Source organism: Trichosurus vulpecula, assembly GCF_011100635.1.
Source record: "Trichosurus vulpecula isolate mTriVul1 chromosome X unlocalized genomic scaffold, mTriVul1.pri SUPER_X_unloc_1, whole genome shotgun sequence".
NCBI classification, from domain to species: Eukaryota; Metazoa; Chordata; class Mammalia; order Diprotodontia; family Phalangeridae; genus Trichosurus; species Trichosurus vulpecula.
The window spans coordinates 7,942,971-7,960,703 of record NW_023494377.1 but is presented as its reverse complement, the minus strand read 5'-3'; the positions used below and the strand labels follow the sequence as shown (position 1 = coordinate 7,960,703).

General features: G+C 42.6%; 1 protein-coding gene across 1 annotated transcript in view; it reads right to left on the bottom strand.

Moving 5' to 3' along the window:
* Window positions 1-1,284: 1,284 nt before the first annotated feature.
* MTMR8 (myotubularin related protein 8) overlaps window positions 1,285-17,733 on the bottom strand; it is a 42,368-nt gene continuing 25,919 nt past the window's right edge. Inside the window, exons 9-14 of the mRNA XM_036740375.1 lie at window positions 15,407-15,532; window positions 13,631-13,680; window positions 12,442-12,642; window positions 8,891-9,019; window positions 4,662-4,788; window positions 1,285-1,884 (exon numbers count right to left, since the gene is read on the bottom strand). Of these exons, the coding sequence (XP_036596270.1) occupies window positions 1,612-1,884; window positions 4,662-4,788; window positions 8,891-9,019; window positions 12,442-12,642; window positions 13,631-13,680; window positions 15,407-15,532 (906 nt within the window). The 3' untranslated portion in view covers window positions 1,285-1,611. The remainder of the gene's footprint in view (window positions 1,885-4,661; window positions 4,789-8,890; window positions 9,020-12,441; window positions 12,643-13,630; window positions 13,681-15,406; window positions 15,533-17,733) is intronic.

Below are 17,733 nucleotides of genomic sequence, written 5' to 3'. Positions count from 1 at the left end.
AGTCCTAGTATAGATCCTTCCCAGAAGTCTTAGGTATGCTCTAGGACTGGGGACATTTCTAAAGTTTGCAGACTTCCAAAAAGAAGGAGTTTCTTCTCCACGTATATCCAAAAATTTACACGTGCCAATTTTGATTCTTCAATTGCATTCAAGAAAAAAACAAGGACAGGAGGATAAGAGAAACAAAACCAAGTACTTTTGTCATAATAAGACTTTCTGGAAAGTATTTAGACATGGAAAATAAGGAATTGGATCCAAAAGGAAAAGGGGCCATAGAACATGACCTTTCCTCTTATGGGATCATATATCAAGGAACCCAGAAGGTTGGGCAAGCCGTTGGCCAAAGCAATAACATTTTTGGCCTCCCCACTCCTAACCAAAGAGGTTGAAGGAAAACTTAAATAATTCTGATTTCACTCATTTGGAATTGAGGACTTCTTAGTTTGGCTTGCACTTTGACAAGCTCCTGGAATGTCTCTAGAATAGGGTGACCTGGATAGAGACCATTTAAAGAAGAGATAAGGGATCTTCATCATGGAGAAGACTGGGGGGCTGGAGGAGGAGGAGTTATGATAGCAGGCCTCTTATTCTGGTACAGCTGCCACAGATGGGGCAGAGATTGGACTTGCTCTTCTTGGTCTCAGAAAACTGAACTGGTCTAAGTAACAGAGCTCAGTAATAAGGAAGCAGCCTTGGGCTTGATGTAAAGATGACCTGCCTAGCAATAATGAGGACTGTACAGAGATGAGATGAGTTTCTATGCTTGGTAATGGGCTCCCATCCTTTAAAGACTGGAGGTCCTCAGCCATAGGCTAGATTGATTCCTTACTAGTGATGGAGGAGGGGGGATTCCTGGTGAGGATAGAATGAATGATCTCTTTGCATTTTGAGATTTTTGTCACTGAAGTGAAACTTCTTTGTATTGTTAATCAAATGAATGCTATATAGTTTGGAGGGGACTATGACATCTTTTTCTAGGTGTTTTCTGATGTCTCTAAAACCCATCTGTCCCCATTCGTGCTAAAAAGATAGCTATGAGTCCCCTCCACTAAGCAAGTACTAGGAGAAGTGTGAGCTCTTGCTGTGCATAATTACTATTTTGTGAAGTGATATTTTCTTATCAAATGTCTTTCAAAGTGATATTTTCTTACTACATATCCTAGAATTCAGATCTCTCCATTTTTAAACAATTAGCAAGATTTTACTGTAGTGATCTGTTGCATTAATCTCCAATGACTCCATTTATTCTAGTATTAATCAATGAGAATGGAGAAGGAAGGGGATCAAAAATAGAGTGGTAGAAATAGCTATGTTTTTTTTTTGTAGGGCTTGGGGACAAAGATGGAATTTCTGATAAAAAATCCCATTCCAACACAATGGTACATTTTCTTCCTCATTTCTATCTCCCACAGCTTAGCATGCACACATTGATCACTTCATCTGCACAGAGTAATGGGTGGGAATTCCTTCTCTAGACTCCATACGACCCCTTAAGAGGAATATTCTGCCCATCAACAGTTAAGTCAATGACCTCAGGCAGAGGGGCAATGATTAGTCGGGGGGGTTACGATATTGTTCTATCTACTTCACTGTACCCCAAATGCACCCAGGTCACTGATGCTTTTCTTCTTGATGCTGGCCTCTATTTCCGGAGCTGGGTGGCTGGTTTGAGGCAAACACAGACTGTTTTTGCTCTGGGGCCAGATCAGGCAGTGCATCCCCTTCCCCCATTAGGCTGCCATTGGAGAGAAGGTCGGGTGGCAGCTGGTCACAGCTCTGCGGAATGTCAGTCGGTAGATTTTTCAGAGGCTTACTCAAGGCACTTTCAGTCTGGGGCTGTATACAAGTATCTTCCAGGGAGAGAACATTGAGGCCTGGCAGCTTCTATATTAACAATGGGGAATGGTGGGGGAGGGGAGAAAGGAGAGAGAGAGAGAGAGAGAGAGAGAGAGAGAGAGAGAGAGAGAGAGAGAGAGGACTGTGAAACATGAGAAGAAACCAAACAGCACAGGCAGGTGCATGAACAATTTTCCTCACTGGCACTCACTTTGAACCCATGCTCCCTCCCCCCAAATATCTCTACCAGTTGTCAAAGGTCTTCAAATTCCCATCCATAGAGATTTTCCTTTGGGATAAGACACTTTACCCTAGAATACTCTTTTAAAACACAGCCTGGGGAGGGAGCGAATTCAGAACTCAAAATTAAAAGAATGTTAAAAATAAAAAGTAGTTAACTAAATGAAATGAAAAATAAATAAATACACAAAACACCAAGGTGGGGAAATACATTAATGCACTGCCACAAGTTGGAGTGAATCAGAAGGGCATTAGCAAGCCAGTCACGCCTCAAAGCTCCATGGGAATAGGACAGGACAAAGACGCTTTTAATAAGACTTAGCAGGGAGCCATTGAAATAGCACAAAGTATGCTGGGGGAAAGGGGGAGGGAGAAGGAGGGAAGAATCTCCCTCCTTCCAAATTCTGCCTTGAACTGGTTCTAATGTCCTGAGTTTCAGGATAGTAGGGGTGTGTGTGTGTGTGTGTGTGTGTGTGTGTGTGTGTGTGTGTGTGTGTGTGGCGGGGGCGGGGAGGGGATCAATCTCTTCCAGTTTCAAGTCATCTTTCCCCAACTTTTGGAGAACAAGTTATTGGTGGGTTTTTTCCACTCCCAGCAATATATCCAAAGGCTGAGGGGAACTGGGATCTGATGTGCTCAGGATAAATTTAATTTTTAGAACAAAAACAGCTACTTGCCCAGTCATAATGAGCAGTGCCTTAGTTGAATGGATCAGATTCACTCCTAGAGGACAAAGAGCAGACCCTGATGAAGAATTCTCTTTCACAAGGGTCTTTCTCTCACACACACCCCCTTCTCCCTTCCGCACACACCCTTCATTTCAGCCTAGTCTCCATCTTGGTAGCTCATCAAATGCTACATTTTCCAAAAGATCTTTTAAAATCGGTCACTTAATACAGACTTCCAACTTTTAAAATCTGCTATTACTAGCAAAAGCTCTCAAATATCAGTTAATGATTAACGTGGGAAGGACAGGAAAAGGCACATCTATGAGATTTTCCTCATAGTAAATGATAATAATTTCACAACTTTAATCAATGGAGTAGAGAGGTAATACAGAGTTATGGAGATAGACCTGGCTTTGAAGCTGGTGACTTGGGTTCAAATCCTGCTCCTGACATATAATGGCTGTGTGACTCTGGGCAAGCCATTAAATCTATAGGTAAATCTCACTCTAAGTTGAAGAGAAGATACAGGGAATTTCCCAATCAAGGAGCTCCTTAAACCAACAAAGTCTGAAGTCCAGACTCACTTCCTATCTGTAGGGTGGGTACACTGCCACCTTACTAATAACACTCATGAATTTAGGGTAGCCAGGGGTGGGGAACCTGCAGCCTCGAGGCCACGTGTGGCCCTCTAGGTCCTCAAATGTGGCCCTTTGACTGAATCCAAAAGGATTTGTTCTGTAAAACTTGGACTCAGTCAAAAGTCCACACCCAAGGACCTAGAAGGCCACAGGTTCCCCACCCTTGTACTTGACCATCCCCAGTCATGGGGAACTCATTACTTCCTAAGGAACTCCATTTTACTTAGGGAATCATCTAATAATTAAAAGGTTTTCCTTATACTGAACTAAGGTCTTACTATACTTTTCATACAATATTTCAATTATCTTCATATCAAGAAATTAAGACCCTTCACCCATCCTCAGAGATTGCCCTCCTTAGGACATTCTCTAGCTTGTTAACCTTTCTAAAAATAATGTTTGGACCTGGATATGATATTCTAGACGTGGCTTGCTCAGAAAAGGAGAAAGCAGAAGGACTGGCCTCTCTTTTCTGCTTGTGACTACTCTCTCCCTTGTACAGTTAACCCTTCCACATCATGACTTTCCCCATCTCAGTTTTGATATATCACAGGTTGGCATAAGAAATCAAGTGGGAATTTTGGGGGAGTTTTGCGGAAGCCGCAGATGACAAGGTATTTCTAGCAGATGACCCAGAGCCTATGACCACATACTTAATCCAAATTTTATAATAAGGTATTGTAAACACCCCATAAAAGAAAAAGAAAAAAAATCAGACTTCTCTGTTATGAAAGGAGGATCAAAAAATGTAATGCAGGTCTGGGCAGGGGGGCGGGGTGCGGTAACCACGCCCTTAAGCCCTGTGATGCAGAATGGACAACTGCATCCCTACATCTGACTTTGGGGCAGGGGGAGACAGCTTCTTTATTCTGGACACCATACTGCTATTATTAGAATGAGCTAGGACAAAATTAGCTTTTTGGGCTGCCAAGTCACCTATGTAACTCACACTGAGTTTAGCATCCACTAAAACCCTCCAGCCTTTATCACATGGACTGGCATTGAGCCAAGGCTCCGTCACCATCTACTCGTCCAGTTAATTTTCAGAACCCAAGTGTGGGACTTTACATTTCTCCCTATAGCATTCTAAGGGGGCTTAACTGATATCAACTTGGATGTGATACCTAAAGCCACTTAAAATTCGGCATAAAAACCCAGCAGGCAGGTTGAGCTTCCCATATGGCCCAACTTAGGTTGAAGGGGCAACCTTGGGGTTGGGCTGGCCATGTTAACTAAGGAAGGAAAAGAGCCTTATCTTTGGGGGGGCCCAGAAACTCACAGTCTCCAAGTGTGTCCTGTCCTGCTCCATCTTCACTTGCCGATTCAGAAGATGGAGGAGATAGTCCAGCATGCTCTGCTTGGGGTGCATCCCTTTGTCAAAACGATGGTACATTCCACACCAGAACCTTCAAAAGCACAAGAAAAGGAATGATAGCCAGTCGTACTGTTTTTTCTAGGTTCCTACTGCCCTTGTCTCAATATCAACCCCAAACATTCACTGAGGAAGGTCCCAAACAGCAGTGAAAAGGAAGGCTTTTCAACAAAGCCTTCACCATGGCTAGGACACAAGATATTTCAAGGAGAACATTTCTGTTTTAAAATATTTTCATTGATGTTTTTTGTCTTTATATTACATTCACTCTGATTAGATCCTTCCCTTTCTCCTACCCAGCAAGCCATTCCTTATAAAAAGGGGAAAAAAGCGAAAGGAACGCATAGACTGTTTATGATAGTGAGTGCAGCACTCCACACCCATGGTCCCTCACCTCTGTAATGGAGGGAGGTGAATTTTCTCACCTCTTCTCCAGGGCTATCACAACATTTAGGGCTTGCTTTCCCTTTCCCTTTCCCTTCTTGCCATTTTAGTCTTCTTGGAGAGCAAAGGGCACCAACCAACCAACAAACATTGTTACAGTCATGGTGCTGAGAGAAATGATGATTTTTCTCTTGTATTAATAACTAATTATTGAATTAGGACCAATGTTTTTTCCCCTTTTCTACTTCCTCATCCAGAAATCAACCAGCGTGGGAAATCTCCCTCAAAGACTTACCCAGCCAGGGTGGCTGAGAGCTAATCAAAGACCGTAACAGAAATTCTAAGTTTAGGCAAATGGGTGCATTCTTGCTCATTGTGTTTACCCAGACAGGTCTGGGGAAATGCTGATTCTCTCTTTATGTCAGACAGGTGATATGGACATTGTCATCTCTTTGACCAAGATTTGGGTGATCCAAGTCACATTCCCTAAGATTCTCATTATAATGTAGCCCAGCCTCCCAATGTAATATTAATTTTCTCATTAATTTTTAGCCACTCAGAGTTGATTGCCACTGTCAGGAGCACCAAGGGCATATAAACTGTGAGCCTGCTGCCATGAGGGGTCTTTGGTCTAAGAGAAACAGCCAAAGGGCCACATTTTTATTGATAAACATATTGGCTTTAGTAATAAAATGATTAAATTATCCATAAACTATGTCTCTTGAACTTTTTAAACATCAGAGTGCATATTTTCTTGATCTTGCCTTTTTAAACTCTGTATTAATTCCTAGAAATCTTTACAAGTTCCTCTGAATTCTTCATACTTAGCATTTCTTATGGTACAATAATATTCTATTACATACAGGTACCATAAAGCAGCTAGGCGGTATACTGGATAGAACACTGGGCCTGGAGTCAAAAAGCCCCAAGTGCAAATCTGGCCTCAAATACTTACTAGTTGTGTGAGACCTGGCCAAGTCACTTAACCTGTATGCCTCAGTTTCCTCAACTGTAAAATGGAGATTATAATAGCACCTACCTGACAGGGTTGTTAGAAGGTTCACATGAGGCTTAGCACAGTGCCTGGCACATAGCAGGCACTTCATAAATGCTTATTTCCTCTCTCCCTCATCACAATTCATTCATCCATTTCCCCCACTAAGAGGGCTCTATTCTGCTTCCAACTCTTTATTTCCACAAAGTGTTGCTATGTGCACCCAAACATTGAAGATAGTAAAGCTTTAAAAGCTTCAAACTGCACTAGGAGTTTGGGACCAGCATTTTATATGCCTAGCAACAGAATCTCTGGGTTGAAGGCTATGCACATTTTAGTGACTATTTTAAAAGCATGGTTCCAAATGGCTTTTCAGAATGATTGTGCCTCAATAAACATAGATCAAGCACCGATCATGTGCAGAAGCCCCATCCTAGGCACTGGGGGAAATACAAAATTTAGATAGGATAGTCTCAAACTTCACAGCACTTATGGTTTAGTAGAAGGATAGGATTAACACAACTCTAACACCCAATAGTGCATGACGATTATGTTCGAGAAGTGGAAAGCAACATGGGTGCTGTTGTAATTAAAGAGTTGGGACAAGATTTGCTGAAGAATCAATACTGCTATCATGAATGCACAACAACAAAGTATGTATTATTTTCAAACATAACTAATTATGACTTAATCAAAGTATAGAAATAGGTGGTAGATAATCCAGATCCTTTGCTTTTCTTCTTTTATCTGATGTCTAGGCTGTTCTAAATTCTGGGCATTTCCATGTGGTGCATTAAGCAGCTAGCCATACCCCGGCATGAGCAAGTACAGGGAAAAGACCTCAGATCAGGCCATTCGGCTACTCTGCTAAGAGGCTGGGTAAGTGGAGAGGTTGAAATTACTGGAGGCAGAAAGATCAGACTTCCCACCTCTGGTCTACCCACCCTCTAATCTGTGGGTGAGGAACCTGTGGCCTTGAGGCCACATGTGGCCTTCTAGGTGCTTAGGTGCAGTCTTTTGACTGAATCCAAGTTTTACAGAACAAATCCTTTATTAAAGGCATTTGTTCTATGAAGTTTGAATTCAAAGGGCTGCCCTTGAGCACCTAGAGGGGAATTGTTCTGTGAAGTTGGGATTCAGTCAAAGGGCTGTGCTTGAGGACCTAGAAGACCCCATGTGGCCTCAAAGCTGTGAGTTCCCCACCCCTGTGTCTAATTCATTGTCTACATCAATGTCTGAGCAATTTTCTGTATGTGCCAGTATGACTGTGTTAATCCTCTACTCAAAAAACCTCAGTGGTTCTTCATAGCCTATTGAACAAAAAGTATGCATTTTGTTGCTCTGGCATTTGAGGTCCTGTACAATCTAGCCCTGTCCTATCTCTCGATGTTCTGGCCAAATGGATCCCCTGTCATCTCTCTAGCTTATCCCACTGCCTCCCACGTTCATATCTTTGCTCATGTTGGCTCCATGTCTAGATTGGGCTCCTGGTCCTCAATTTCTATTTGCTGAAGTCCTTACCTCCCTCTTTAAGGCCGAAGTCTCAGAGGCTATATCCTCTAAGAGTAAGAGATTGTTTGTTCTGATACTTTCTTATCTCTATCTTTCCTCCTCAAATGTTTCAGAGCATTCTGCCTATCTCTCTCCTTCTGTACTCCTGCCTGTACCTAATGGTTATCTCCTTGAAGCTTACTATCCTTGGTCATATCCATTCATAGCACCCTGCTAACATATCTAATAAATGTTTGTTGAATTAAAATTACTTTCAAGGATAAAAGTATATAGGTGGATTTCCACTTGTTCAGTTGTTTAGTTGTGTCCGATTCTACGTGACATCATGGACTTTTGTCCATGGGAGTTTCTTGGCAAAAGTACTGGAATGGTTTGCCATTTCCTTCTATAGCATGCCCCCATTTTATGGGTGAGGAACTGAAGTGAATAGGGGTTAAGTGATTTGCCCAGGGTCACAGCTAGTCTTAGTCTGGATTTGAATTTGGGTCTTTGTGGCTTCAAGCCCAGTGGTCTATCCACAGCAACACCTAGCTGCCCTTAATGGATTTCCAGTAGTCATGGCAAATTTGGCATAGAGATAAGTTAGAAGTGTCTGCAGATTCTGATGGTTCTTTAGTGGAAAGTAGGAGCATCTAGATGAAGCTGCCAGCAGTAAGATTTTCAATATGGTCCTTGAGTTCTGCTTCTTGGTACAGTTGACTTGTGGATCAAAAAAAGTCAATTTCCATGTATTTTCCTTTCTTTTTGAAATTTTTTTGGAGATGGGCCTCCCTATCTTGCTCAGTCTGCCCATTCAGGGGCCCAATCCCACTGTTGCTTGGCACAGGAGCTTTGACCTGCCCTGTTTCTCCCTTGGGCCAGTTTAGCCAACTATATCTCAGGACTCCACCAGCTTCAACTTCTTCCAAAGCAGGGGTTCCAGACATGTACCACCAAATGTAGCTATCTTCCACCCATGTGGGGCTATCTTCCACTGCCCCGTGGGGCTATCCTCTACCACCATATGGGGCTATCCTCCACCCACGTGGAGCTATCCTCTACCCATGTGGAGCTATCCTCCACCTCCAGTGGAGCTATCCTCCATATTTTTAGTTGCCTGTTTATCTTTTCCCAACTCTCTAGCAAGGTGGTACTAGGGGAAAGCTGGAAACTAACAAAAAATAGTCAAATAATAACAAAACAAAACATCATCCTTACTCCTCTTACTCTGAAAGGAGAACAGGAAAAATGCAGCTTAGGAACTTACTGGAAGCTGAATGGTAAAGTGTTGGGATGAAGTACCCCATAAGCAGTGATGCCCTTGTACAGTGGGTTCCTGAACTCAGTTTTCTTCTGTAACAGGAAAGGCCACAAGGAATGGGTCCTCTCAAAGATTCTGTTTAAAAACAAAAGCAACAAAGTCCAATTGTACTTGTGAAGCAACCAAGTTATTCTAAGAAGTTATACAACTCAAGTGGAGGGACAGTGGAGGCAGACAGGGAAAAGAGGTGAGCGATATTGTGGCTGGGAAGGCTTATTCATGACAGGTATTGTCAAAGTGCCCATTTTACTGGCCACACAACTTGGGACAAGTCTTTAAAAAGCTCTAAATTTGAGATTCTCAGTCTAAAAATTCCCTCCCAAATATTCCAAGGTAGGTCTTGTAATTGACGATGGTCTGAGGTAATTGATGTGGATATTTCCTCAGTGAAGCCTGCGACAACCTGTCTGTATGTGCCATTAATGTCTCTGAGTCTTCCTGTAGGTTCACTCTGGGGCTTCCCACAACGACCTGGGGGTCCCTTCTTTGATCTCTCTTATCAGTGTCCTCGCTCCTACCACATGGCCAGCCTATCTTCTTTTATGACCTTACATTTCTTTGATGGCATCCACTGATTCATCTCTCCTGGTGCCTCTGCAACCCACAATGTACCCTCTGGATGATACTAATTTTAATGCCAAATTAATATAACAAGCACCTACTGTGTGCCAGATGCCATGCTAAGTGCTGAGATTCAAAGATAAAAAAAGCCTTCTTTGTCCTCAAGGAGACTATCTTTAACTTGGGAGATGTAACATGTACAAAGAAAGTAAATATAAGATGCATACGAAGTAATTTCTTTGTCAGAGACACTAACAACAGGGGTGATCAGTAAAGGCCTTTTGTCAGAGGTGGTACTTAAACTAAACCTTAGGAAGAATCAAGGGTTCTAAGGGTTCCAGGCATGGGTGACACTGTATGCCAAGGCACAAAGGTGGGTGATAGGATATCACGTTTAAAAATAATGGTGTCAAACTCAAAGAGAAGTTAATCCCAGTGGATTGCATATTGACTTAGAAAAACCACAATTATCTATGTCTTATTGTATTTGTATTTATTTTGTTAAACATTACATTTTAATCTGGTTCAGTCACAAGGGACACAAATTTAATACTTCTGATGTACAGTAAACAGCAGTAGGTCAATTTGGCAGGAAGGGAGTATATGTGCCTGGAAAGAAAGATTAGATCCACATCATAAAGTGTTTTAAAGGCCAAGGAGGATTTTTACAATTTGAAAGTGCCTACAGTGACCTGCGGCCAAATACTGCCACCAGTAGAAGAAAGGCAGAATGCCATTTCAGAGAGATATGTGAGGTCATTAAGTGAACTCTGCAAGTTCCCAAAGCCAATTCAGTCTACTGCTCTCCTCCCTTGTATTTCTGCAGTGCTTGCCCACAATACTTCTTGTTTCCAGATGACATTGCGTTGGTGGCACCAATCCATGGACCATTGCAGAGCCTCCTGAATGCAATCCATAACCCAGAGCCTGGATGAGCAGCTTCATCCACTTGGGTCTTCTTGCACAGACACTTAGTTGAGTGGTTATGAATCTCAGAAAAGAGGCTTGGCAGTATTCCAGAGTGTCATCCAGAAATAGGAGCATTTGGAGGAACTCACCATGGATAGGCAATCCCTCTTCAACTTGAACTCTGTGTCAGATCTCCTCCAAGTCTGTGGCAAACACCTTTGGATAGTTTCAGGGGTGGGGAACCTGTGGCCTTCAGGCCACATGTGGCTTTGAGGCCCTAAGTTCCCCACCACTGGTTTAAGTTCTCTTTTATACCTCATCTGATTAGGTTAGACAAGGTCACTTCTGCTGTTATTTCTCTCAAGGAGTCCTCACTAATTTTGACACACAGAAGGGAGCCACCTTGTTGGAGGAGAGCTGCCTTTGACTCTAATGAATCAACTCTCTCTCTCTCTCTCTCTCTCTCTCTCTCTCTCTCTCTCCCTCTCTCTCTCCCTACCTCCCTCCCTCCCTCCCTCCCTCTTTGGAGGGGGGAAAGCAAGGCAATTGGGGTTAAGTGACTTGCCCAAGGTCACACAGCTAGTAAGTGTCAAGTGTCTGAGGCTAGATTTGAACTCAGGTCCCCCCCAAGGCCAGTGCTCTATTCACTGTGTCACCTAGCTGCCCCTCAACTGTCTCTTTGAGGAGGTAATAAACAATAAAGACAACAAGATTTTGTATTCGCTAAATCTACCAGTCAGTTGTATGATGGTAAAGATATGTCTACTGTGCAACATTGCTTGTGACGGTCCTGTCTCATTAAAGATACTCTCAATATACAAGTAGTTTATTCTCATAAACGACTTTATGTGGATATGAAAGGAGGGATATTGGCTAGCTGTTGTCCCTTAGTCAACTTTGTGGGTTATTCATAAGATTCAAAGTCCATAAGTGCTGACGGAGAATGTCAAAGTCAATGTAATTCACTCCAGCTAGATGGCCACTGGTTGGTCATTAGGCAATCTCACATTTAGGGTATCAACAGCTAAGTTGAAGTCTATAGATGATTTAACCCTGTGTGAGTGTTATCATTCTGTGCTTCCTTTCCCACCAACCCATCACTGTTGGTTGCATAGGACTGAGGGCGATTCTTTTAAAGGAAGGCAGACTGCAACGTGCAGCACCTCACTTGGACGTTGGACCTTAGGAGCTGGTTCTAGCAGGGGAGCGCACAGCTTCAGGAGGGATGCACATGGAGTGGTGAGGGAGGAAGGGGACACCTGCCTAGCAAGCCAGATCAGCCCAGTCAACCCTGGTGATCAATGGGGTGGAATATGTTGCAGACAGATCACCCTCACATCCAGACCGAGGGCTATTTTAAAATTGTCTTTGTTTCATGGGTTGCCACAACAAAAGAATTCATCACCAAGTGGCTGGCCTGATGACAACAAGTCTAAGCTGGTCCTCGGAAGGCAGACTGTTGCTGAAAGGAAGCTTGCGCTCCCCTGGACTTCCACACCACAATGGAAATAGGCTTTGGTGGAGTCCTATCAAATTCACTATGGTGCTCCTATCTTTCTGGGAAGAGGGAGAAGAGGAATCTATCAATGCTCCTGCCATTTGGCTGTACACATACGCAAAAGTCTCAAGTCCTTACAAGTAGCAGGTAGGTTACTTGTGAGTTTGCTGTTGAACCTCTGCTTCTCCATCTGTAAAATGGGGAGAACACTACTCATCTGACCCATTTCCCAGGTTTGATGCTCCTATTATTACCAGCAAGGCCAGTGAGAGGGAGAGTCTATGCCATAGTCTAGACCTTGAATGTCCTGACTCTGATCACTCTTCATCTTCAGAGTATTTACTCAGTATCTCCCTGTTCACTGTGGAGATGTAGTAGCTTGATTTGTAAATAAGCTGCAGACCAGTCCACAGCTACCAAGCCCTCCCTCTGCCCTGCACCTCTCAGCCTCTCCTTCTCTAAAGCCAGCCACCATTTGATTATTAAAAAGGGCTCAGATGACTACACACCAGCCCCTTCCCCAACTCACTTCAGCTCCTCCCGCTCCTTGTGGCAGGTTCCTATGAAATTCCCAAATTGACAGGAGAAAACGTGATCATGGATCTCCAGCAAGAAAAGTTCGTTAAACTCAAAAGCACAGGGAAATTGCTCCATCAGTTGCCAGATACACTCCAAAAACTGGGTGAAGACAGGGGATACTTCTTTGGGGTCCCCATCCAGGTGACCACATCTAGCAATTTAAACAAAAGCAAGAGAGTCATAAGGCTCAGCTGATATCATACCTTGGCACAGGAGAGAAGACTGTACTTCACTACGTATGGTTACTAATCCACCTAGCTGGAGATAGACTAGAAATCCAGGTGAAACAAATGAGAATCACATCAAGCTAGCCAAAGAGACACAGGTCATGTCTCACAATTCCTTTGAATTCCCTATAACATAGCATACATGGTACATAGTACAGTTTTCTACATCGCAACCTTCCCCATCACAGTTTTGCTATATCATGGGCTGGCATAAGAAATTAAATGGGAATCTGGGGGGAGTTTTGTGGAAGCTGCAGATGACATGTGATGGCCAGCAGATGACATAGAGCCTATGACCACATACTTAACCCAAACTTTACAGTAAAGTATTGTAAACACCCCATGAAAGAAAAAGAAAAAATTCAGACTTCTCCGGTATGAAGGGAAGGCCAAAATTTTACTCAGATTTTCCAGATCATGGGGGCACCATGCCCCAACCCCCATGATGTGGAAGGGATAACTGTAGGTACTATGAGGTACATAATAGGAAGCAAATAGATATTTGTTGATTAATTTCTTTGAGAAACAAACAGTGACAACAGAAATTTGCACTTATTTTTTTTTCTTCCAAAAGGAGTCAAAGGTCAACTTATCCTTAAAAAGGAAAGATACCACATTCAAATTTAAGCTATGGCTGTCCCAGAACTTAGAAGGCTTTTGATAATACAAGCATTACTTTGCCTAAAATCCTTAACTGGCAACAAGAAAATATAACATTAAGGAGAATACGGCTACAAGGGACAAATAATTCCAAAGGAACAATGTTTTAAATGGGTGATTGCCAGAATTGGCAATAATGATGTTTTTGAGAAACTAGGTTGGTTGGAACAACTTCATGTTGGATACAGCTGTTCTTATTTTACTACCAACACTACTGAACTCCCCCCTCCAACAATATACATATGTTTTTACCTTTGTGAGAACTTGTGGCCCATAGAGATCCATTCCCTTTCTATGAGGACCTGACATTTCATACCAAAAGAGAAAAGAGTTAACATCAGGGACAGTAAAAAGATGCCTTGACCGTGACTTAAATATTCATATGACTTTCTCATGAAGTTCTCATAATTTGAAGCTGGCCTTACTAATGGAATAAAGTGAATTTCCCAAGCAATAACTAGTTTATTGAGAATTCATCTAAAGGGCTCAATATATCCCCCATAAGTGTCAGATTCCACAAGAGAAAATATTCTGCATTAAATATAGTATGGTTTCTTTTGGCTCTTGTACTATGGTAGGCCAGGCCATTTAAATTATCACTAAATGCTCTTCCAATAAATACATTAAAGGGAACCTTTAAAAAACAAAAATCTAAAGCAATGTTTCTGTTGAGAGCTTATCCCAAGAAATAAATAAATTTTATAAAGGATTAGATTTAAATGCTTTTTAATATAAAGATGAAGGGAATAAGCATTTATTAAGTACCTACTGTTAATCTTCACAACAATCCTGGAAGATTGGTGCTATCGTTATCCCCTTTTTTTCCAGATGAAGAAACTGAGGCAGACACCAGTGAAGTGACTTGCCTATGGCCACACAGCTAATAAGTATCTGAAGGGAGATTTGAACGCAGATCTTCTTGATTCTAAGCCCAGCCTTCTAGCCACTGAAGCGTTTTGATTTCAGGTTTTTGGAAATCACTGCAATGTTTGTGATTTTTACAGTGAATATAAGCTCTCTAGTTGTATCTGCCTGAAATTCCACCTGAGGCATAATGTGCCCATCTCAGGCAGCCATATTACTGGCCTCCATCGTTCTTTCCCTAAATCTTCTATAGTTCCCACACTCCTCCAAATATCCTTTTACATGAGGGTGTCTACACAAAACTGCTGCGCAAGGGGTAAGGATGTAGAACAGAGACCATATTAGCTGGGTGGACCTGATGGAGGAAAAACAATGATAACCTGAAATCCAAAATAAGCAGAGGATTTCGAGTTTGAAGGCACCATAGACACGACAAAGAAGGAAAAAGGCCTCATGAAGGAAAGTTCCTTGTCAAGGCGAAGCAGGTCATTAAGTACTTTGAAGAGAGGCCAAGTAATACAGTTCTCCTTCCACATCACGACTTTGCTATATCGAAGGTTGGCATAAGAAATTAAATGGGAATTGGTGGGGGGGAGTTTGGGGGAGTTTTGTGGAAGGCACAGACAACACACAAAGGCCAGCAGATGACACAGAGCCTATAATCAAATACTTAACCCAAATTTTACAATAAGGTACTGTAAACACCCCATGAAAGGAAAAGAAAAAGTTCAGACTTCTTCTCTGGTATGAAGAGAAGGCCAAAAAATTTTATGCAGACTTTTAGGTCATGGGAGGGTGCCATGTCCCTAACCACCACCCCCCCCCCATCCTCTTCCAACGATGTGGAAGGGATAACTGTATAGCAAACACCCTTGGAGTCAGGAGGATGTGTGTTCAAGTTTACCTTTGACACACACTATCTGTGTGGCCATGGGCAAGTTACAACCTCTCAGTGACAAAGGCGACATCCTAAATCTTTATGTTATAGGCAAGATGCCAATCTATATCAGCTGAGGGAATTCCTTCTAACAGATGAAATCAGAGATCTGGATCAAAATAACAACAAAATAAGGTCTTTCAAAGGCCAAAGTATCTCCCCAGGGGTAGATTGCTTTGGGAAGAGTCAACTTAGATTTCATCACAAACAGAAGTAGGATTTCTTACCATTAGCCCTTCAAACGTCCGATAAAATGGATCAAGAAGGATGCCAGCCAGAGAGCATACTTGGGCTGTGCGGTCCCAGCCATCGGAGCAATGGACCAAGATGCTAGCTTTTTCCACTTTCACCGCCTGAGGGGAACAAAGAGGGTGGGGGAAAGGAAGCAGAGATAACTTCTTCATAGCATACTGATTTCTGCAACAGACAAAAGAATGGTGCTCTTGAGCATTTCATCAAGCTGGCCTGTGCAAAGCCAATCAATCAATAAGCACCTACTATGGTCCCAGTAATATGCTAGGGATACAAAGTGAAACAGTCTCTGCCTTCAAATAGTTTACATTGTAACAGGAGAGATGACTTGATGATAGTAGATAGAAGACACATATAGGAGCAGATACAGGGTAGAACTGGGGGAAGGTACCAATGGAGGAGACCAAGGAAAGACTCATGGTGAAGGTTGTACTTAAGCTAATTGAGGGATCAATTTCCAAAGGTCAAGGTGAGGAGGGAGTTTGTTGTTGCTGCATTTCAGTCAGGGCCAACTCTCCATGACCCCATTTAGGGTTTTCTTGATAGAGATACTAGAGTGGTTTGCCATTTCCTTCTCCAGCTCATATTACAGATAAGGAAACTGAGGCAAACAGGGTGAAGTGACTTGTTCAGGGTCACACAGCTAGTAAGTATCTGAGGCCTGATTTGAATTCAGGCTTTCCTGACTCCAAGACCAATGCTCTATCCACTGCACCAGCAAGCTGCCCTAGAGTAGGAAGTACTTTCTGGAAAAAGGGGACAGCCAGTGTAAAGGCAGGGAAATAAGAGATGGAATGTCTGTCATATGTGAAGAACACCAAGGAAGCCGATTCAGCTGGACCATAAAGTGAATGGGAGAGTAATGTGCAATTAGGCTGGAAAGGAAAGATAAGTCAGAGGTTGAGAAGAGCTCTAAAAGCTGAACCAGAGTTGATTTTGGATCCTACAGGTCACAGGGAACCATTTGAGTAAGGAAGTAATGGTCTAACCTGAACCTCAGGAAAATCATTTTGGCAGCTCTGTGGAGGATGGACTGGAGTGAGGAGAGACTTGAGGCAGAGACCAGTTAAGAGGGCCCCTGTGAGAAGTGATGGGGGCTTAAATTAGGGTGCTGGCTGTGTGCATATAGAAAAGGGACATATACAAGAGATGGTGAGGAGAAAGAAATAAAATGTAGCAACTGAGTGGGCTGTGGTGAGTAAGAGGAATCTCAGATGACACCTGAGGCTATGAATCTGAATGTGGGTGGTACCATTAACAGAAATTGAGAAATTAGGAAGCAGGGTGGTTTTTGATGGATGAAAAAAGCATTTTTTAAACACATACTACATGGCAAGGACAGTGCTAAGCTCTAAGGATACAAATCTAAAACAAAAAATTATCCTAGCCCTCAGGGAGCTTATATTCTGATGGAGAAACATGGCCAAAGGGTAGTGGTGGCCAGGAGGGAAACATGGTGTTGGAGGGAGGTACTGGATTCTGTTTCAGACATCATGGAGGGTATGGAGAGGGTGGGTTGGTCACGTATTTGAGAGATGAAAGCTGGAAAGCCCGAGGGCTACGTTGGATTCTCCCCGGTTATATTACTAAAAGAATATCCAAGCTCTAGAGCTGGAAGAGGTCTTTGAGGTCACAGAGATCAATGCATTCATGTTATCTCTTTATTCTCTAAATTACAATTTTTTCAAAGAAGATCCACTTTCTCTCCCTCCCACCTCCTCCCTACTGCTCACTGCCATTGAAAAAGCAAGAAAACAAAAGCTGTTATAAATATATATTGTCAAACTAACAGATTCCTTCTTTGGCCATGTCCAAAAAGAAAGACCCCAATGTGTACCCTGGATCTCTCACCTCTCAATCAGGAGATGGTCAGCAGGTTTCATCATGAGTCCTCTGGAATTATGGGTGGTCCCCGAGACTATTAAAAGTGTCATTGCTGCCTTTTGTCTTTGGAATGCTAGGACCACGTTATAAAGCTGAGTTCAGACATCAGAATAAGGAGAGTGCAACCACTACTCCTGGTTACTCAAAGCAGCAAAAAAAAGACCCCACTGAGCACATCTTGTTCTTGACAGAAGTTTGTCCCAAACCCCTCTCCTTTCTTTCCGCTAAAGGAAGAAGAGTAGGAGCTAGGGAGAAACACTAAAAACTCACCTGTCTATAACCCTTTACAATTTACCATGATTATACTCTGTAGTATTGCTTGCTGTTTGTCCTTCATTCTCAAAGAGGACCATGACATCAGGGAGGTGATGCCATGACACACAAGTGAATTGCTCTTAAGTGAGGGAGGGCTGTGCAA